General features: G+C 37.5%; 1 protein-coding gene across 7 annotated transcripts in view; it reads left to right on the forward strand.

Moving 5' to 3' along the window:
- Positions 1 to 22,910, forward strand: part of TBC1D5 (TBC1 domain family member 5) — a 535,195-nt gene that overhangs the window by 459,685 nt on the left and 52,600 nt on the right. For all 7 annotated transcript variants that reach the window (XM_041733756.1, XM_041733755.1, XM_041733751.1 and 4 more), the window contains 2 exons: positions 4,980 to 5,245; positions 17,936 to 18,099. In XM_041733756.1, coding sequence (XP_041589690.1) covers positions 4,980 to 5,245; positions 17,936 to 18,099 — 430 coding nt within the window. The remainder of the gene's footprint in view (positions 1 to 4,979; positions 5,246 to 17,935; positions 18,100 to 22,910) is intronic.

The raw sequence follows: 22,910 nt of genomic DNA on the forward strand, positions 1-22,910 counted from the left end.
GTGCCTGTTAAATCATTAGAAAGGATTTCTTTTTGAACTGTTTCCTGTAACTTTACTCATTTCATTTTCATAAAGGACTGCTTTCCCCTTGGCAGCTCTCATGATTATTGTAAGACTTGCTCCCCAGCTTTTTAAGCCATTCTTCTTCCAGCATAATTTTCATACCTCCCCACTGTTCTGCTCCATTTTATAAACACACATCTCAATTCTGCCATAAATTAATGCCTTGCCAAAAGCTGTCTGCCGTAACTCTACATTTAGCTTCTGCAATGTAGGCACTCACCTATTATTTCTAGTCACATGTTTATATTTACTATTAAAGATAGTATATATTTACTATACAGATACCATATTTACTTTTGAAGGATAATTTTACAGGGTATAGAATTCTAGGCTGGCGAGTTTTTTCCTCTCAAAATTTTAGATATTTCTCTCTTCTTGCATGCATGGTTTCTAATAAGTTGGTTATCTTTGCTCTTGCATATAGGTAAGATTTTTTTTTTCTCCTGGTTTTTTTTCAAGATTTATTTCTTTATCTGTGATTTTCTGTAGTTTAAAAATGATATGACTACGTATATTTTTCTTGGCATTTACCCTGCCTGGTGTTCTCTGAGCCTTCTGGGTCTGTGGTTTGGTGTCTGTTTTCCAGTTGGTGGTTTCTACAATCCTTTTGAAAAATTAGAACATTTCCCCCACTTCCAGTCTTTTGATATTTCCATTTTTATCCATCAAAACAAAATGGGTGTTTTATTTAAACACAAACACAGCCATCTGAAATTTTAAAATGTACCTCAATAACAATTGAGCCAATGGACTACTTAGAAAATGTGTGGGAAAAACGTTGATGCTATTGCTATAATCAGAGGCAAATGTATAGCTTTAAATGTTTTTATTGGGAAAGAGAGGGAATGAATGAGAGAATGAGTGGATGAATGAATGAATGAACCAAGAATTTGACCTTTGGAAACATAAGAAAGGTAATAACAAGAAAAATATAAATCAGAATATAGAGAAAAATAATTACAGATAAATTGAAAACTCTGACAAAAATACAAACAAGCATATAACAATTTTTTTTTGCAAAAGGAGTAAAATTTATATATTTAATATCAGACCTAAAAAATACATCCATAGGTAGAAAGGAAAAAGCCTAGGGTGGTGTCAAAGTTTGGATATTAGAAGAAGAAAATCTCCACAATTGTGGAGAGTTATTACAAGGTGGTCATGTGATAATGGTTTGGTTTTTTGGGCTGTTTTTTTTTAAGCTTTATAAAAGTTTTAGAAGTTGAATGAAAACAGCTCATGGCTCTAGCAGTTAAGGCATTGGAAACGCTAGAAGCTCTGGTTAGAAAGCCAGGCTGCAAGGGATCAGTTGGGTAGGAAGAGGCAGCAAGAGTCACTCATTTTTAGAATTTTAGAAACTGAACCAAAGGGGCCCAACAGTGAACCTAGGTTGGGTTCTGATGCAAGTGGGGTTTTTTTGTTTGTTTTTTAAAGATTTTATTTATTTATTCATGAGAGACTACACAGAGAGAGGGAGAGCGGCAGAGACATGGGCAGAGGGAGAAGCAGGCTCCATGCAGGGAGCCCGATGTGGGACTTGATCCCGGGACTCCAGGATCACACCCTGAGCCAAAGGCAGGCACTAAACCTCTGAGCCACCCAGGGATCCCTTGATACAAGTGTTTTAAGGATTCTTGAATCCTGAGAATAGTGCCCCATTGCTAAATACGTTTGTGCCAAAAGTAAGGTCTTGATAATAATCTCAAAACAATCCCTCCCATTTGGTACTATTTTTATTGTTATTTAATAACAGTATGTATTAGTAATAATGAAAGATTTTGATGATACAAAATTATTCATTAGATTTATTTAATGTCTTGTTAACTCCAGAGTCCTCTATTTATTTCAGTACTGTTTACACATTGCATTCCATTGTTAATCCAACCCAGTACTCGATGTCCATCAGATCTCTGACAACTGCATTAATTTTCATTAATTTAGCACACATTACATAATAGCCAATCATAATTGTGGCAAATTGATTAGGAATTCTTGTAAAGAATGCCGCTACTGACATTTAAGATCTGTGTTAGCTATCTTTGGCCAAAAAAATTGTCATCTAGCAGAGAAAAACTATAGACAGCATGCTTTCCCCAGAAGTATATGGTTTACAGTTGTTTATATCTGAAAAGATGTAGAGTCATATTCAGTAGTTGTTTTGAAAATAAAATATTCTTCTGGAAGCAATGGGTAGTGGATGAGAGGGAAGCTGGTTGAAACAAAAAATATTCAAAAAAAGGAAAACAGTGTTCATCCCCTTTTAAGAGCTATTCAGATGAAAAATTGCTCGGCATGAGCTTGATCTATATGTTTTTTCGTGGTTATTAGTAGCAATGAAGATGCATTAACCATATTCTCTTGATAATGCTTCAGCAGTTTCTTAGTACTTTTATCAACATATAAATTTCACAACTGGCAGTGTGGGAATTTGACTAGTACATTTTTGTTTATAAAAAAGGGTAACAACATTATAACTTCTTCATATCTGTGAATTATGAATCTTGACTTGCAAACAAGTAAAACTAAAATGCAGTAGAACTTCAATATCATGATAGCTCTTCTTCCTACTGCCATGCAGAAGAAATAGGAATGCATGCAGGCTGCTGAGTAGAATACAATGCCAGAGGTGAATGCCTTCTTAATCCACAATTTATGAGTTCTTTTCATTTCATTCATTCTTTTTTCAATAAACTTGTATGAGTGCCTTCTCTGTTGCAAGCTGTAGTGTCTGTAAATTGAGAATGCTGTACTTCATTAGGAAGCAGCTGGAAACTGGAAGTAAGTGGTACGTAATCACTATATATCCTTATCTCCATTAAGAAACATTATTTTTAATAATTTTTGGAAGGACCTTAAATAGTTCAGTTCTTTAAAGATAAAACTTGATGCAAAAAATCATTTGAAAAATGATTTTTTCACATTTCATTGAGTTGTAAATGAATAGATCTTTCTCTCATAAAACTGAATTCCAGGTTTTAAATTTGTCTTGTCTCCAAAGTAATGTCAGTCTCAAATACCTAGCCCGTAATATTAGCTAGTACCATTAGAGAAAAACTTTATGAAAGGAAGAAGCATAGTGTTCTTTTTATTAAAGAACTGTGGATCAGTTCCATCTTAGAGCCATATCTAGCAATGCCAAGGATACAGCTGTTATATAAGGTGTAGGAGAATTACTGCATAAGAGCTGCTAGGGAGATCTGAGAGAAGGAAATGATAGTAAAATTCAAGTTAACTCCAATCAAGTAAACGCATTCCTCAGACTTGATTTTCAGTTTCTCCTTTTCTGGGGGAAAAAAAAGAAGAAAAAGAAGAAGCAAAATGTGAGAAAATAAGCTTCCGATAATGATGGGGGCAATATAAATACAAACTTTGGTATTGTCATGGAATTGGACTGCCTCCTACAACTAAAATAATTTATAATCATAACTGGTATTCAAGATAATATCCCTGAGATACTTCAAGATGATGAATCATCTGGGAGGTAATCATGCAGTAGTCCTTCCATAGTCATGTTTACGTGGTGTCCTCCATTTGCCACAGGTGCTGGCCAACCATGGCAGCCGAGTGAGGAAGCGTGTGACAGGAGAGGTGGTTAAGGGAGGTCACTGCTGTTGAGGGTAGGATAAAATAAGAGTGGGCCGTTGTCTCTGCAACATTGAGATCACTGGGGACTTGGAGGAGTGGTTTCTGAGCAATGGCAAGAAGACCACAACCAGGTCATAGTTGGCCTAGGACTGAAGGACCAGAATTAGCACATAAGACAGCTTTTTGAAAAAAATATGTTGTGAGGAGGGAGAGAAGTAGGACAGTGACTCTAAAGGAATGAGAGTTCAAAGGCTAAGTTTGATGGGTATGTCCATGCATGTATATGCACAAGCTCACAGACATACACACGCACCATGGTTGTATGCTAATGGGAATACACATAAAGAAGGAGAAAATGATGATGCAGGAGGGGGAGGGGCCAGAGCAGCAGTCTCAAAAGGACAGAGGATGGGATCCAGGGCTATGGCTAGGAGTAGGGACTCTTCACTGTAAAGTAGAAAGACTTAGACTACAGGTAGATGCAGCTGCCTTTTAACAAGTAACTATAAAACACCCGTTACATGCTAGGCAATGGCAGTATGTAGCAGAGAGACAAAAATCCTGTCTTATGAAATTTTCAAACGGGGATTGGAGGAGATGGTCAATAATAACCAATCAAGTAAAATATGTAGTACATCAGATGAGGCAAAGTGCCATCAAGGAAAGTAAAGCAGGGTGGTGGGGTAGGGCCTATGGACAGCCAGGGCTGGTCAGAGTGCTGAAGGTGGATTACAATTCTCCGGTACTGGGCAACTCTAGGTAATTTTGATTGAATTGATCTCGTGACTCTTAGACACATTTATTTTTCAAAATCAGATTAAATGTGGCCTGATACCCACACACTAGGGCTTGTGAGAAGTCTAATGTCCACTCCATTTCATACATGACGCCTTCTGTGAGTACCTCATGGCAGGCCCAGCCCTGTACCTCTTCTTTAGAATCCTCATCACAGGTTTTAACTTTGCTTTATTGAAGTGATGATTTCATATATTCCTTCCCTATAAGACTGGAAACTCCAAGAGAATAACTATGTCCTGGACAGTTGTATTCCTAGAACCTAACACAGTGTTAGCACAACATAGGAACATAGGTCCCATTCATTGAATAAATGAATGAAAAGAAAAAAGACTATTTTCCATAAGCCACCTCTTGAAGAATTTTGTTGTTTTAGTATATTGTGATCTCCTCTGAGTTCTCACTTTTCATTTTGTATAGCTGATCTAGTAAATGGCCTTTTTCAAAGCAGGTGATTTATGTTTTTATACAAATGAATATGTGAAATAGAGTTGTCCTCCAACTTAAGTGATGTTTCTCTTTTTTTTTTTTTACAGGACCAATGCCAAAGGTGCTCCTCTGAATATAAATAAGGTCTCTAATAGCCTGATTAATTTTGGAAGAAAGTTGATTTCTCCAGCAATGACCACCCCAAGCAGTGCAAGTGGCCCTGTACCAGCAGGTGGTGGTGGCAGTTCTTCCACTACTGTGGTCTCCACCAGGACCTTAGCAGAGGTCCCCAGGCATCATTTGCAACAACAGCAGCAGCAACAACAGCAGAGACTGATGAAGTCAGAAAGCATGCCTGTGCAATTGAACAAAGGTAAGGAAAAAATACCAATAAATCTGAAGAAAACACTTGTGGTGTAGCCTGGGATTTCCTCACCTGTCTTTGAGGAACCAACCTCCTAGAGACAGAAATCAATGCAAAACTTAATTGTAAAAAATCTGTTGTGTTAGATCCTTTTTAAGTTGGAATATCAGATACTATATTGTTCTTAATAACATTTTTTGAAGTAATTTGTTCAGGCATTTCTTTAACATTTCAATCCTAATGTATTAGCATTTGAGTCCTGTGGACGCCTGTAGTGTGTGGCACAAACTATCACAACACAGAACTTGAAAGTGGTTAACTGTGATCCTGCTAACTCTTGTATGATGGTGCTTCTGGCTAGAAGAGAATTGGAAATGGGAAGTTCCAACAGCATGGGCTTTCGTAGTTGTAGCATTTCTCCATGCTATGCCATTGGATATTGGCAGAAGCGTGCCCCTAGACTTGCAGCCACTCATCTATCTGCTTTACCCCAGAGGAGGATCAGACCCTTGTAGGGGCAAGGGGTAGGGGAGAAAAGCTAAACAGAACCACAAGCGGCCAAAGTCTGTGAGTCCATGCACTAAGATTTAGGTCTGTAGGTCAGAGCAGAGAGACATGGGAGACTGTGTCATCCAGAGCTGTCGTTTAAGGAGTGAGGGCTCTGCTGGCAGTGCTGAGAGTGGCACCATTGCTGCCCAGCCTCACCTAAGCACATTTTGTGTGTCACAGCCTTTGCGGTACTTCATTTCCCATATGTATTTTACTCATAAGAGAGCCCTTCAAGTTCTTAGAACCTTTATGCTCCTATTTTCCCCGATTTGCAGAGACCTATATATTAAGTACCCCTATTCATAGCAGATTAGAAACAGCTGCATTTATTTTTAGTGGTGGGACTCTGCTATCTATACTATAGAAGCAAGAAATAGTAACATCATGGCAGAAAATCTACAAAATTCAATCCTAAGACCCCACAAAGCAGAGAGTCTGTGGCTATTTAGTGTCAGCACAAATACCCTGACCCATGCCTCATTCATGTCTTAAAGGGACCCCTTGTTGTAGCCATGTTCAGTCACTGGTGTTGAGAATAACCATATTAATATTGGATTGGTAAAAAGACCTCAAACTATATTTCATATACTCTGTGTAAGAAGATTGCATCCAAAACTATTAATTTTAAATTCTTGGCATTTAAACTGATAAGCTTAAATTAAATGGACTTTATTCCTCAATGGTGCAAATAATGAGTATTATTCAATAACAAGCATACCTTTATTATCCCATTCCATGGTGTTCTCTATCAATACCTATATGAAGTATTAGACTGTATATAGTTAGTATATAAGCTTCGGTTAGAATATTCAGTTTGCCTTACACAAGAATATCTCATTTAAAACTACATTCTTTTCTTTTTAATGTAAAGTTATCACACATGACTTAAAGAAAAGAGGACTTCAAATCACTAACATATTGTAAATGTATTTTAATGCCAGGAGACATGCCCACTTTCAGAATGGAAATGAATGTTATTTTATATATTTCTTAATGTACTGTTTTATTGTTCTAACCAAATATGATTTCAGTATTGCTTTGATAACAAACCATAGTCAGTAGTAATTCTAACTGATGGCAGGCAAATGAGTCAGAGAATCTCTTAATGCTATAGCTTAAATTTTCTGAGGAACCAAGCCAAATGACAGTACAAGTATAAAGTTGTATCTCTAAGGAAATGTCAAGTATTAATATCACAGTAAGTGAGAAAGGAAGTGCATGAGGATGGAACAATTGATGAAAACGAAGTCCCCAGTTGAAAGGAGACAGCAGAGCACTTAAGCAAAGTATTTGGAACATGAGTATCACTAGGGCATTTTGTAACTGATCCCTGTGCTGAGAGAAAGTCTCCTTGTTTGGCAACTCTTCTTTTTATTTCTGGTTCATTCTTCTCATGTCAATCATGAAAAGCTTGTCTACCTTCATCTCAAGGATAACTGTTCCTGCTAATGCCCCTCCCTGCATTAAAGTTTGAATGAAACAGAGTAAAAGGCAAAAAGAACAGTTGACACAAGTAGAAGTCAGTGTAGGCTGCTGCTCTTCTCTCATTGACTCAGTCACAAAATATTTAACTGTAAGCACAGTCCTGAACCCTTCTGACCACTTGTTTCCTCACCCTGAAGTAAAAGGTTTGGACTTCTCTCAGGGGAGCCTCCCAGCTCCAAACAGCTATCAAGATGGATTTGTTAACTCTACAAGGAAAAATACTTCTCCAGCATTGGGTCTTTATGCTGGTGTTTCCTGCAAGTATCCTGCTGTGCTGTGACAGTGACAAATCTGCAAGTGCATCACCTGATCCCAGAGATTGGTGAGCACAATCTGTAGCCTGTCTGGAGGCTTGTGTTGAATGTGGCTTCTGACTGTCTCAGAACACTCTTCTGAGGTTCAAAGGTGCCTACCTGGTGCCTTTGAGGAGAAAGAACATATTAGCCTTTTTAGTGTACTCTGCTGGAAAATTTGGAAGTTGCTTTGAAAAATGATTGTTTCTAAAAATGGAAATAGCTTAGAATAGAATCTTCTTAGGTTAGTTAACTCCTGGTTATTTGTGATTATATAGGGGAATGGCTGTATGGAAAACCCAAAATTCACATATATGGTGCTGGAAACGCAAACTGTAGTTTATATATGTGTTGGGAGCAGGGTTGTGAAAGAAAGAAGAGGGAGCACAAATGTTCCTCCATAATTTTCTGGTGGTATTTAATATTAAAACAAGTTTTCAATCTCTAAATATATACTAATAGGTGATCCAGAAGCAGCAGAGAAAAGTAGCTGCTTTTTCAATTTCAATTCAAAATAGAATTGAAAATATCCTTCAAATATATTTTTTTTCCTTCAAATATATATAAAGTAGACACTCCATTTATCGGTGAACAGAGAGTTAACGATATTATGAAAATTCAGGAACCTGATAAATTCCACTAAAAGCTGCTTATTGCTGTTTGGAGTATGTACCTATTTATAGATTTTATTTCAGTCACAGGAGATACAGATATGTATGTGAGTGTGTGTGTGTGTGTGTGTGTGTGTGTGTGTGTATCTCAAAATATGTGTACTGTTAATTGATGGGGACAATATGATTACAACCCAGTAATTTCCAGATGAGCTGGCTGTGCTGTCAATTACAATTATAGCAAGTGGTCAAGGCACTGAGGATGTGATACATAAATCAGAAATTGATTTTTTACTATTGTAAAAGCGACAAAGGAAGGAAGTCTATTAATCCTACATTATCAAATATGGAAAATACAGTATCTTTTAAGAAGACTTGGTTTTTAGTTTGTTAATTTCAAAGTAGGCTAGGCCTTCAGATGCTGAGAGGCTTATTCTGTTGACAGTGACTGTGCCTGATGTTGAACTTGGTCATCCTGAAGGAAATCTGAGAACAGAAAGTCTTCCTTGTCAATGGGAGTGTACCTCAAGTTCCTCACAGAATTTCCAGTTGTGCTCCTTTTCCTTTCTTTCCTGCACTTTTAAAACGCACTCCCTTTCTCCCCATTTCCTTCGAAGTCGAACATTTCTTTTTGAGCATTTACCATAGGTCCAATTTGTGAATGAAATCTTGCCTATAATAAGTATATCAAGTTTAAAGGGTGTGCAGTTCACAGATTTATTTTTAAATGTTGACATTTGTAAGCACATGTGGTAACTCACTAAATCTTTTCAATACTTTACTATGAAATTGGAGCTTGTTTAGGTATTTATCTTATCATTGAAGAAATTGTTTTCAAGTTTAATTAAAAATAACTTCTCTCTGTTACAGGAGAAAATCAGTTTCAAAAGAATGCCTATTTAATAAATGCATATAACTTATTTTGGGGTTAAGAGTTTTTTTAAAGAAAGAAAATGTTATACCACACTACTGTTTCTAGCATAATGAAATCTCAGCAAGATCTTTTGATCGCTCAATTTTTCCTCTGCTTTCGACTAGGAGCAACTTGTTTTTTGTTTTGTTTTGTTTTGTTTTCTTGAAGAAAAACACACACAAAACTTTTTAGGGAACACTTTTTAGAAATGATTGACTTTAAAAAATACTTTATATTAACTTTTCTGAGATTGTATTTTGTTTTGCTGTACTTTTAGTAATTAGATTGATAAAAGTATTAAGTATGAAAAAAGTAAAGTTGATTTTTTTTTTCCTTTTTATGAAATCTAATTATTTTTTCTTATGAAATCCAGGCGATGTAGTTACAGGAAGCGATGCTCAGGTTTCTGTTCCCGTCCAGACTCTAACTGACCTCCAAGGTACAGTTACCATGGCAACGTAGTTTATCTCTTTGCCTGCAGTATTCTCATTGCCTACTCCAAAATTCCATTTTTCTTTTTGCCCACCCTCCATTCATACTCTTGATCAGTTCACTACCATTGTTCAGCCACTGAGTGGCACTGTTGTTCAGAACAAAAGTCCCCTCTCATGTCATCTGGTGATGCCAAATCTGAGGTGGGTTTTCTATGAAGTTTGCACCAGTCTCTTTTCTTTCAAAATACGGTCACTCTATATTTTGTGGTTATTTTAACACTACATTTTATTTGGAAGGTCAGACTGAGGTGTTCTTTTTGTTACATAGGTGCTCTGTGACAGTATTTAACAAATCAATTCTAAGAGATGCCTTACATGCTATTCGTATGCATGTTATTAATTAGCCAGAAATACTTACTATATTTTACCTAAAAGAATTACAACTTGACTTTGAAAGAATTGTTTAAATACAAGCTTTGTATTAAAAAAAAAAAAAGTACAGGCTTTGTATTATGAATCATACTAACAGAATCAAAGTCCAGTGCGACAGATCTCTGTGTATAGTAATTGGCAATGATTTAAAATAAAAAGATCACATTTAGATACCATACCATTTGTTAAAAATCTAGACAAAATGTTTCAGGAGTACAAAATAATAGTAATTCACATTGAGCACCTCCTGTGTACATTTTTAAATGTATAAATATTAAAATTGCTGCATTAATCTTCTATTATATAATCTTTTAGATAAATATGTTATAGAGAGCATTTCTGTATTAAGGGGAAGTCTAGACTAAGAATTTCCCATTCAAATTCAGATTTAAAAGATAGCAGTATTAATTAAAATTCACAACCACACTTTCCTTAATTTAAAATATTCACATAATATAATCATGCTACTAGTATTAAAATACTGTTCTAGGGACACATGGGTGGCTCAGTCAGGTAAGTGTCTGTCTTCAGCTCAGGTCATGATCCCAGGGTTCTGGGATCAAGCCCTCTGTTGGGCTCCCTGCTCAGCAAGGAGTCTGCTCCCCCTTCCTACTTGTGCCCTTGCTTGCACATGCATGCTCTCTCTCTCTCTCTCTCTCAAATAAAATGAATGAAATCTTTTTAAAAAAATAAAAAACTAGTAATGATATCTTCATAATATCTGTGCTTTTTAATACATTAACAGAAAATAATACATTGTGATTAGGAGGATGAGTGGTATATTGGCTTAACTTCTTTAAAAAAAAAATACTGTGGGGCAGCCCAGGTGGCTCAACCGTTCAGCACTGCCTTCAGCCCAGGGCCTAATCTTGGAGACCTGGGATCAAGTTCCATGTCGGGCTCCCTGCATGGAGTCTGCTTCTCCCTCTGCCTGTGCCTCTCCCTCTGCCTCTCTCCCTCTCTCTCTCTGTATCTCTCATGAATAAATAAATAAAATCCTTTAAAAAAAAATACTGTGGCAATAGAAGCATATGATCTTTCTTCTACATAGAGTTATTTTTCACAGGTACTGTTTCTGGCTATATTCAGGTAATTGAGCCAGTTGACCTTTAAGTGTTTTTTTGAGCCTGGGAATTCGATGAACAGCTGCTGTTTACTCTTTTGGTGTCTAAGAGATCTATATAATAAAGGGGTACATTAGGGTGGACAAAAGAAAAGACAACCTCCAGATGATTTCTCTTAAATCTTGTCCATTATTATGCTTAAATGAATATTACTGTGATCATCTGATAAGAATTCACAGGACTTCAATTTGCTTCCTAAAATTAAAATCCGAGTTCCGCAAGGAGTGCCTGGGTGGCTCAATTGGTTTAGTGTCTGCCTTTGGCTTAGGTCATGATCTTAGGGTCTTGAGATCCAGCCCCGTGTTGTGCTCGCTGCTCAGCCAGGAGTCTGTCTCTCCTTCTGCCTTTCTACCTGTGCAAACAAATAAAAAATCTTTTAAAAAAATCTGAGCTCCCTCCCCAGGCAACTTTTAATGGATTTTTGGGATCTCAGTTAGTTTGCTAACTTTTTAAAGTTAGTTTACTATAAAGTAGATCTTTGGCTATGGAATCTCAGTTTATATCTATGGAAGGAGAAAGCTAAAGACTGGCTTACTCTGACTTATGCTTCTATGCTATTGCTCCGTCCACTTTTTTTCCTACAGACCAGAGCCAAAGGAACAATTGCTTTTATAATAGCATCTTAAAGAGGCATGTTATATTTTTTTGTTCAGATCACTTGTGTTATATAGGTAGAATCATCTTATTCATTTATTCACCAGGCATTTTTTTGGTGCTTACTGTGTGCCAGACTCTATTCTCATTGGTCCCTGGTTTTCCCTTCAGCGTTCTCAGGTTGCTTGGGCCTCAGCCTGTGCATTAGATGGCCCAGGCAGGCATACTGTCAGGAACCACCTCTTTTTCTAGATACCCAGTTCAGAATTCCTCCTGCCTGCCATGCCTGACAGAGATTGTATCAGCCTGATAGGGAAGGCTCCAGCTGCTTTATGAGTCATGAAGCCCAAGTAAAAAGCTTCAATCTGTGGTGATAATTGTGACAATGATGATAAGAAAATGAGACAATACCTCTCTAATTTGGAGAAGTCACTTTGTGTTTTCCTCAATACACTTCCTGCAGAGTGTCAGAAAGGAAGGGGAAGTAAAAGTCAACCAAAATAGTTAGTAGTGGCAACAAAAAACTTTCTAACAATTTGTGCTTAATAGGACCAGTAATATCAGAAGTTGGAAGAACTTCATCAGGGGTACCACACCCGTTATAGCCTCCCATTATAATATTTCAAGAGTAGATAGACTTGTAAGGGAAATAAAATTATCATTTAGACTCCAGTATCTTTTTTTCAAAGTAATGGAGTATATTTCAAGAAATGAAGTAAATATCAATACTTCCAGTGATTCTTTGATTATATTTTTTCATGAGATTATGTATTTGTATCTTTCCTTTTAAACATAAAATTGTATAGGCTTTTTTTTTAAAGAAAAACACTGACAATAAAATGAAAACCCACAATTTAAGTCAATAAATAGATTTTGGAAATTATTGGAAAGTTCCATTTTACATCTTTCAGTACCAGGTTGTAGTCATAAAATATGTGCCAAAAGGAGAATTTTTTTTTTAAAGACTTAAAGAGATTCTTGAAAATTGTTTTTGGAAATTGCCCACCTACCCCAGGAACTTTTTTTTCAAGAGATATTTAGGAATCACAAAACTTTAAAATATGGGTACACACATACATATACACGTATATGCACACACACAGAGATATCACTTCCAAAGAGAATTTAGAATTTCCAACAACAGAAGTATATAAGTATTATCACTTAATGGACCATTAGGAAAGAAATTTAGATTTCTTAATTTATTGCCATAAGCGTTTTTAATATTTATACTGTGTATACCTATTTATGTTGCAGATATGAATATACATATATACCTGCACACATAAATATCATTGTATAACATTTGTCAGGTTGTTTTAAAAAGAAAAAAGAAAAAGGTCAAAACTCTCCGTACCCAGATAAACACTGCTGACATTCTTTTTTTTTTTTTGAGAGAGAGAGAGAGAAGGTAAGAGGTACAGGGAAGAGGGCACAAGAGAGAATCCCATGCAAGCTCCATGCCCAGCATGGAGCCCCACACGAGGCTCCATCTCACAACCCTGAGATCATGACCTGAGCTGAAATCAAGAGTCAGGAGTTTAACCGACTGAGCTACCCAGGCACCGCCACTGTTGACACTCTTAAAACTAAAACACATAAAACATTATACCATCTCAATTAAAGCCATTGCATAGAAAAAAATCCTCTCTCTACTCCTCCCACTTGTTTCTGCCAACCCATTTCCCTAAGAGTAACCATAGTTAGGTTTTTTGTAATTCTTCTAGGAAAAAAAGTATGTTGTAAATGGAGAAATAACACGTAAGTCACATTAGCACAATAACAGCTCAAATGTCTGGAGATGATTCCTCTCTGGATCTTCAAGAACAAAGCACTAACAGAAATGCCCCAGTGCAGATGACAAGCAACAAATTGGTAGAACAACAAAAAGAGAGACCAAATTAACTAGAGTAGAACTTAGTAATAATAAGAAAAAACAAACAAACAGAAGAAGAGCTATTACAGAAGTGAGAAGAGACACTGAGAAACCAAAAACTATACTCATGAATGACCCTATGTTGGCCACTCTGCTTGATGAGAAATGATAGTCGTGAAGCAAGACAAACAGTTCCATTATGTTCTGTCCCTTTACTTTCAAAAGGCCTCATTCCATTCTTCTGTAATTTTAGGTCACATGTACTATAGCCCACCTGGCATAGCCCTTATTAGGGGAGCAGGGTGGTACAGTTTTACCCAGCATGGACTCTGGAGTTGTGTCTGGGTTTGAATTCTGCCCCCATCACTGCCTTGCTGGATGACCTAGGGGAATCACATACCCTCATATCTGGGAAGAGAAAAAATTAAAAATAAAAAAAGAACAGCTGCTTTAAGGCTGGTTATTGAAAGTTACCACAGCGCCTGTCCCACAGTAAGGACTCAAGAGTGCTATCTGCTCAGGTGGTAGTGGTGATGATGATGACCCTATTATGTGTTTTTTTCAAATACCTCTGGGTTTTAGAATCAGATTAGGAAAGAACCAACTCAGCATCTCTATCTTTTCTTTTTTAATAATTACTTCTAATATTCTGTAACCACATGTTTGCATGTGGGAACATCCAGCAGTGCTTAGACTCTCTGGTCAAGCTCTACTCCAGGGGCTTCAGATAGTTTGCTTCCATTCACTGTCATATGACACCAAGATCTATATTTTTAATGTGTAAACATCAGTCTTCTTGCTGTCTGTCATTCAAGTCTGTGAAGTAACAAAATATCACCAGAGAGGGGCCAGATATATCTCATTTTCTCCTGGAGCATTGAGAAAAGTCAAGGTGATCCCCTTTCTATGGTCACAGCACTGGATTTGCCAGGCCTTTGTCTTTTGTCTTTGGGCGTCCCGTGTCCAATTCCTCCAGCTGGTCTCAGATTTACAGGGGGTCTACCCGTCTATTTAGGACTATGCCCCAGCCCCTCTTCCTATTTCCCATCGAGTTAAATAAGAAGAAAATCACAAAAATATTATTCATGACACTTCATAAATATTTCCTCCCCTTCCCCCTTTCCTCCCTCCCAGCCACTCTGTGGTGAAGGCTCTTCATGATGCCTTTGAAGCCCATTCAGTCAGCTTGGGCTTGTGACAAATAGCCTCCACTGACATGTAACACATGGGACACAAAACTTTTATTGAATGTTTCAGAGAGGAAAATAAAATGAAGGAAAGATTTAATAGACCTAGACACACCCATATTTAGTCCAGATAGCACCTTTGTGCACTTTAGAGAAAGCTACTCCTTCTGTACAGATGCAGCTCACACCAGGGCATATACATCTTAACAAGGAGAGCAGTAGAGGAGGTCCTGGATTCCAGCCATCCCACAAGGCAGTCTTCTGTATGTCATATGTGGCAGTCCTGTGCTTAGAGCTAGCACTAAAGTCTGTGGGAGGTGCAGCCAACGTAAGAATAGTCCTAATGAGAGAGAGGGCTAGCAAATCTGCAACCTGCTATATTTCATGTTAAACTCTCTCTGCTCTAGATTTGGAAGCCACCACTGTGCTAGTAATGGTTCATGTCTACTGCGTACTTAGCATATTGTCTCATATGCTCAGCCACACTGAGCCTTTTATGCACGTCACCCACCTGGGATGCAAAGCATGTATGAGGTAGATGTCTCATGTATAGATGGTCAGTGAATTGTTCAAGGCCCCACAACTAGATATCCACTAGGCTTAGCCTCAAGTTTAGGTGCAGCAGAGCCAGCAGGTACTGGTTTGAGGAATTCTGCTTTGTAAACATCTCTGAAATCTATCACATGATGGTCCTTCGGTTAAGCCCTTATAATCTCTTGTATGGGCAGGTACAGGAGATGCCTGACTCAACCAAACTCCTATAATCCTCATGATACTTTCCTCCTTAAAATCTGTAGTATCTCCCATCACCTACAGACAAGAGCAAGTCCTGACAGACCCCTTAGCATGAGAACAGAGTGCTCTTCGTGATCTCCCTGGCCCTATTTAGATCCTCATCTTCCCTTTTTTTCTCCCTCCTCCAAGGACTGGATGACCAAGAGGGAAAATAAGCTCACATTTAGGGTACCAGCAACTTTCAGAAAGAATTTATTTGATTCTCTCCTGCCCCCGGAAAGCCATTAAAATAATCATCAAATGAAAAAGAAGCATTCTGTTGGACTTAAGCTTATTTTACACTAGTATTGGTGTCATTTTCAAGTACATATGGATGGCAGGAAGCTCCAAGGAATTCAGTTAGGCTCTGATAGAGCTAGATGTTCCCAGTAGCATTTACCAATTGCCTTGATAAATGCTGCATTCTCTGCCAAAAATGACCCTTCCTGAGCTGCCACCACCACCACCACCACCTGCTCTTCAGGTTTTAAGATGGGGCACACACCTCTCATTGCCTAAAACAAGATCAGATATTCCCTCTTTTGTGCTTCCAGAATACTGTTGTTGACACTTCTTGTTTGTATCACCTGGGATTTTAGGTTAGTTAGTATACATACAAGTCTCTATTTCCCTTGGACTGCTATTTTAGGAGCTTTTTAAGAGTTCCTGTTGTGGTCATCCCTCATCATTAGTGCTGGACAGAGTTTCTGTAGGCATTTCATAAGATCCATCTGCATGAGGCTTGTTCCCTGGTGTTTGGTTATGAATGAAAGAATATGTGCATGCCTGAGGTGGCCAAAGAATTTTATCTTTATTTAGTATATTTTAAAATGCCTGCAGTCTAAAATAATTCTAAATAATTGTCATGAGTCAGAATTTCTGAGAAATAAACTGAGACAAAGACTTCTGGGTCTGTTTGGGAAGGAAGCTGTTGGGGGTGGGCCTGTGCCATCAAGGTCAGCATCTGGGGAATGAAAGGAGTAGCGTTGAGCTGAGGGAGGAGTTGAACTGCTTTGCAGTGACTGCTGGAACCTCTGGGGCTGGGATGGCCCTTCAGAGTCATCCACCTTGGGGCAGGAAAGCCAGCTTTTATCTTCTGCCATCCCCAACCAGTCACTAGTTGGGGCTAATCCCTGGGGAAAGGACGACCTTAGATAGAGCAGATCTCTTCAGTTGAGGGCTGTATGCAGAGAGCAATTTCTAAGAACCATCATCAGTCAACAGTCCCAGTGGCTAGGAGACTAAATGTCTTTGTCCAGAAGAGGGGACTTGGACAGGGCACCACAACAATATATTTAAGAATGTGCCTCTGAGAGCAGGTTTTAAGTTTTCATTTCTTTTAACAAAAGAAGTGATTGATGTTTTCTTATCAGTTAAAAGCTTGAAAAGGTTTGTAGAGAGCTTCAGAACCTCTGTACAGCTTCTGGGCTACAAGCTTGTTGAGAATTCTGACTCTTTACCCTGGGAACTGTCCAGATGAGGCCTGGGTAATGGAATGTTTCATCCACTTGCCCAGTGTGCCATACTAGTGTTGTCCTGTTCTCTGTGTGTGAGGCCTGAAAAGGGCAGGGAAGTCTGATAGTCCTTCTGTCTTAAGGCAAAACTGTTCCTGGTCCCTAGGCTCTTCCTTCCGATCTCCAGAAATACTCCATCATCCCCTTTGGGAACATGTTCTGGTGACTCCATTTTCTTAAGGTCAAAATGTTCCCAAAAGGAACAAAAATGTTAGTAAGCTAATTTCTGTATTGATAAGTACTTTATCAATACTGCCACTAATTTGGGACTTGATAATTCAGAGATAGATTCTAACAGGAGCTGACTTAGTTTCATCTCTGAAAAGATCTTCTGCTAGACAGAGTAATAGATGCAGGGATCACAGATGCACCCACTCTGATATAAGAACCAGCCTAGAAAGAGGAAGGCCCTGTGAGTCAGCACCTTGTCCCATTTTTACAGATGCTTCTGCCATAAGCTGGGGGAGCTATATATCTGTTCTGCAGTTAATAAAAGGGAAAGCTCTCTTTTGAAAACTTGCTGAAGGACTTAGGTTTTTTTCCATACTAATGTAATATATAGTATAATAGTTTCCACATACAGTCCCTAAGGATGATTCCTTTAATGAGGGAAAATCCCGTTATCTAACCTGTGATTTCTAAAAATTCAAACTTTTAGTTTTTTTATATGTGTGCAACACTCGGACTATTGTAGCATAAATTACATGTGAAAATGCATAGGGGCACTTCATTGTTTTAAAAACTTGGCAGCTATTCTGATACATAAAAATGCTTGCATTTAATAACTCCACAGTGTCCCTATGTTGATGTGAACAAAGAAGTATAATAATTGATCCTTTATTAAAGACAGGGAATAAAGTAGCTGAGTGAAAAAGTCCAGTGTTTCATTATTGCCTCTTACTTTTTCTTACAGGACAAAGTTCTAAAACCATCAGTTCCTCCCCAAGCACTGAAAGTTTGCCTGGAGGAAGAGAATTCACTGGCTCCCCACCTTCATCTGCTACTAAAAAGGATTCCTTCTTCAGCAACATTTCCCGTTCCCGCTCACACAGCAAAACTATGGGCAGAAAAGAATCTGTAAGTATTTAAGGACACTTTTTCTTTCATCCTTCAGTTTCCCTTAGCGTGCTGCATTTGTTAAAACTTCTTCAGTACTGGGTTTTGTAAAGCTCTTAATTGGTCTATAAACTAAAGCAAAGAATTTCATCAAAATATTTTAATTTTATTATTATAACTTAGTGATATTTTAAGGCCACAGTCTGCATCATACTGGGGGAAAAAAGCAGCATCAGTTTAAAATATGTTGAATCCCAAATCTCAGTCCTTTTGTCTCTGCAAGTGCTATTCTGTCAAAGTCTGTGTTATTATTATTTTTTTAATGTAACAAGTAGTCTTATCAAAGAATAGGTTAAGACACTTATAAAACAAACCAAGGTGTATTTTCAGTTTTATTTCATGAAAAGTAAAAATAATTACTTTACTACTTGTTTTAAAGTTATACAAATTACACTTAAATGATGATAAATTGATAGCTGCTCTCTAAGATCCTCTGTGTACATTGTTCAGAAAAATATACATAAAGCATATCAACCACTTTAAAAATCTGGTTGTGTCTAAAATTGTTTTTAAGCCAACTTCACAAAAAATAAAACATTTAGTAACCACATCTTAGAGGTAATTCAACATCTAATATTCTAGTATGAAGAATCCATCTGCCCACTGGAAGAAGATGCACATATAACAGGAAAGGATCTAGCTATTACTGAAACAGTTCTAAATTAGAAACAACATCCCTGGGTGGCTCAATGGTTTAGCACTTGCCTTTGGCCCAGGCTGTGATCCTAGAGTCCTGGGATCGAGTCCCACATCAGGCTCCCTGCATGGAGCCTGCTTCTCCCTCTGCCTCTCTCTCTCTGTCTCTGTATCTCTCATGATTGAATAAAAAAAAATTTTTTTTAAAGAAAAAACGAACTAGGGGTGGTGGAAGGGGAGGAGGGCGGGTGTTGGAGGGGAATGGGTGACGGGCACTGAGGTGGACACTTGACGGGATGAGCACTGGGTGTTTTTCTGTATGTTGGTAAATTAAACACCAATAAAAGTTAATTAAAAAAAAAAAAAAAGAAAAAGAAAAAACTTTTAAATGCTAAGTCAGCAGTAGGTAAAAACTAAGAAATAACTTGACTTAGATTGTAAAGTCCTCTAGAAGTTCAGGAACTGTAAAGGAGTGAAGTTGGAACTTGCTCTTCAGGAAATAGAAGGATGGGTGAAATAAGTGATTGGGTCAAGGAGGGCACTTGTCTTGATGAGTCCCGGGTAATGAATGGAACTGAAACTGCTGAATCACTACATTGTACACCTGAAACTAATATAACACTGTATATTAACTGTATTAGAATTAAAACAAAAGAAAAAAAAGGAAGCAGTTAGATTCCCTTTCCCACTCTGGCAGCCCTCTGGAGAGTGTAAAACAGAATGTCTCTGGACAGAGAAGTCAGGTACATTTTAGTACACCTTACTGGAAAAAGAATGATGAGTATATTTAAATACTAAATCTGAGATCCCCAAGTCTCACCACACTTGCTTCCCAGAATACCAGTATATATATCCTCTCAGGAAGGAGATTAGAAGAATTTTCTTCACACAAAAGTTATAAATTTTTGTAACAGTCACACAAATATACTGACCTTAGGGATTCTCCAGGGAAACAGCTAGTTCGCTTTACAGTGAGCCCAACCTTCATAGCTCTGTCCAAACACAGACCTTTCACTTAGTTTTTAGTTCACATTACTTTACATGAGCAAGACAGCCAGGGATCACCAGATAGTTGAGGAAAGCATCTGTTAGTTAAAGACCAGCAAAAGCAAATAGAAAAAAGTAACTGGAAGAAAACATTTTATGCAGGTGAAGAACACTTTAGAAAAAAAAATAACAACAACAAAAGCTATTAGAAATCCAAATATGATATTTAAAATGTAAAGCTCAATAGAAGAGTTTGGAATTGATAAAATTGAGGAACTCTCCCAAGAGAACAGAATACAAGACAGAAACGGAAAGTAAGATAGAAAAATGGAAGAAAATTAGAGAACTAACCTAAGAGGTTCAAAACTTGAAAAATGGAAATTCTAGAAAGAAAACAGAAAATGAAAGGAGATAATAAAAAATACAATTAATTAAATGTTCCACTAATGAAAAGCCTGAGTTTTCAGATCAAAAAAGTCCATAGAAAGGCCCACACAAACAAAAATAAACCACACCCAGATACATCACTGAAAAAGGTCAGAACTCTGAGAACAAAGAGATATCCTCCAAACTTGTAGTGTTGAGGGAAAAGAAAGATTTCCAACAAAGGATCAGGAATTAAAATAGCTACGAATTTCTCATAGGAGCACCAGAAGCAAGGCAGTTTGAGAAATACCTTTAAAGTTCTAAGAGAAAATTACTTCCAGCCTCAATTCAATACCTAGCCAAAGTAATTTAGTGTGAGGTTAGATATTCACGATTCAGATATCCACTTTGAGATATTCACGATTCAAAAAACTTACTCCCATTCTTAGAATCTTCTGGAGGATGTGATCTATAAAAACGAGGACATCACTGAGGATGGGGAAAACCTAAGAAAATGGAAATAAAGCATCCAGAGCAAGACAAAAAGATTCCTCAGAATGATAACACAGGGAGATCCCAACACTAAGCAGAGTACAGCTAATTTAACAGGTCCAGAGAGCAGCAGCCAACTCAAGTTGGAGCAAGTCAGAAGGTTCTACAAAGTTTTCTCCAAAAAGATGCCATTTGGGGAACAACTATTTGAACAAGTTAAGAGATTTAAACTAGGAGAAAGTTGGGGTTTGAATTAATGTTAATTTTATTAACAACTAAGCCATTAAAACACAGGATGATTTGTAACTCTGAAGAAAAACGGTGTCAGAAAAAGAGAAAAAAAGGTTATGATAAGCCTTGTAACTGAGCCATGACTAGAATTTACATAGACATTATACTGAAAGCCTATTGGCTATTAATATACTCAGAATCATAGGGGACGACACCTGGGTGGCTCAAGTTGAGTATCTGACTCTTGGTTTTGTCTTGGTTTTGGCTCAGGTCATCATCTCTCTGTTGTGTTGAACAGAGCCTGCTTCAGATTCATAGTCTGTCTCATTCTCTCTCTCAAATAAATGAATAAATAAGATCTTTTAAAGTATCATGATAAAATTCTGTAGAGAAGATGGGGTGTGGGAACTGTGTCTTTGCATGGGGGAGGGTAGTGAGCAGGTGTTATGGTCAGTATAAGTGTGTAATACTCTAGAAAAATCAAGAGATAGCAATATAAGCTAGAGATATTGAGACAAAAAATGGGTAAAAGAATTGAAAGGAGTTCTGTCTGGGGAGCAGGAAGTAGAGGGTGGGGCTGTGTGAACCGTTTTTCATAACAGGCCTTATAGAACCATTTGACTCTTCAAAGTGTTATATATATAACTTAGATTAAAAATAATAACTAAAAATCACAACAAAACCAGAATGTATTGGCATAATAAATTAGAAGAGATATCTGCCTATACAAAGAACATGTCTCTGAAGAACCAGAATAAGGAATAACAAATGAAAAAGGCATATGGAGACATGTTTCATTTGCATTCTATCATATTTTGGTGGCATATGGATTAGTCTACAACACCACTTAATTACTTTCTTTATGGTGATAACTGTAACTTAAAACTGAGAAGTCAGACAAAAATAGATATAGAGTAAGTCTAATTCTCCATGTAGACCTGTTATGTACCAAGAAACAGGATGTAAAATTATTATTCAAAATTTAATATATTTTCTAACTGTGGGAAGTAAGTAGGCAGAAGTTTTCGAGAGAAAGCTCCTCATTTTTCAATAGGTTATCTTATTATTTTATGAAATAAGATGGTCAGTGCTCTTTGCCAGGTAATTCTAGGTCTCCCCCTTTCTAAGGCACTTGGTAGGATTGCACCTCCCTGTCTCCCATGAGCTGTCAGAGTCACATGACCAGTTCTATCCAGTGAGTTGTAAGGGGAAGTGATACGTATGTATTGCAACTACAAGATCTTCCTCATCTCTCTAAACCTCTGTCAACTCATGATAAACATGAAGTATGAGTGAAAAATAACCTTTGTTGATTTATGCTGAGATTGTTGCTTATCATAGCCTAATGGTACACTGTTGGAAAATGTTCAGGCCCGTAGCTAGGAACCATTCTCCTGTGGGAGCCACATACCACCGCTGCCACTGCCCACTCTCCTGGCACTAGACCCCATTACTGGGCACCTCCCATATCTATGCCTAGTTTACTTTCATTTGGGTATGACACAGGGATATTCCATGTCTTCAAAAAAGTTCAAAATTGTTTTTCATTAATATCATCATTATGAGTTTCTCACATAAGCAAGTAGCCAGAAATTAAAGGAAAGATACCTCTCTCTTTGGATCCCCAGTGCCTTAAGCTATATGTACCTTACAGATTTCAAGACTCCATTATCTGTTAAAGTGGTCCAAGATCAAGAAATTGTTGATATCAGTTAGCAAAAGGTTAAAATGGCAGTTGAAAACAGACATTAAAACAAAATAATCTAGTACTAGTTATCAACCTAAGTGTGGTGAAATCTGCTTACAGTGGTTCTAGTGTCATTATTGAGAAATGATTCTCAAAATCAATATGTGTGACATATTTTGGACAAGCATCATATATAAAGTCATAGAACCTATTTCTTCTCAGTATCGTTTTTTAATGTACTATACAAAGCCTTTCTGTAATCCACAGACTATCTCCTTTAGACGAAGATATATCACATTTACTCCTGCCAGTGCCCGATTTGGCCATATAATTGAATACAAAACTCAGCTAAGTCTTTAAAAGAGGTAACGAA

Source organism: Vulpes lagopus, chromosome 19 (assembly GCF_018345385.1).
Source record: "Vulpes lagopus strain Blue_001 chromosome 19, ASM1834538v1, whole genome shotgun sequence".
Lineage (NCBI taxonomy): Eukaryota > Metazoa > Chordata > Mammalia > Carnivora > Canidae > Vulpes > Vulpes lagopus.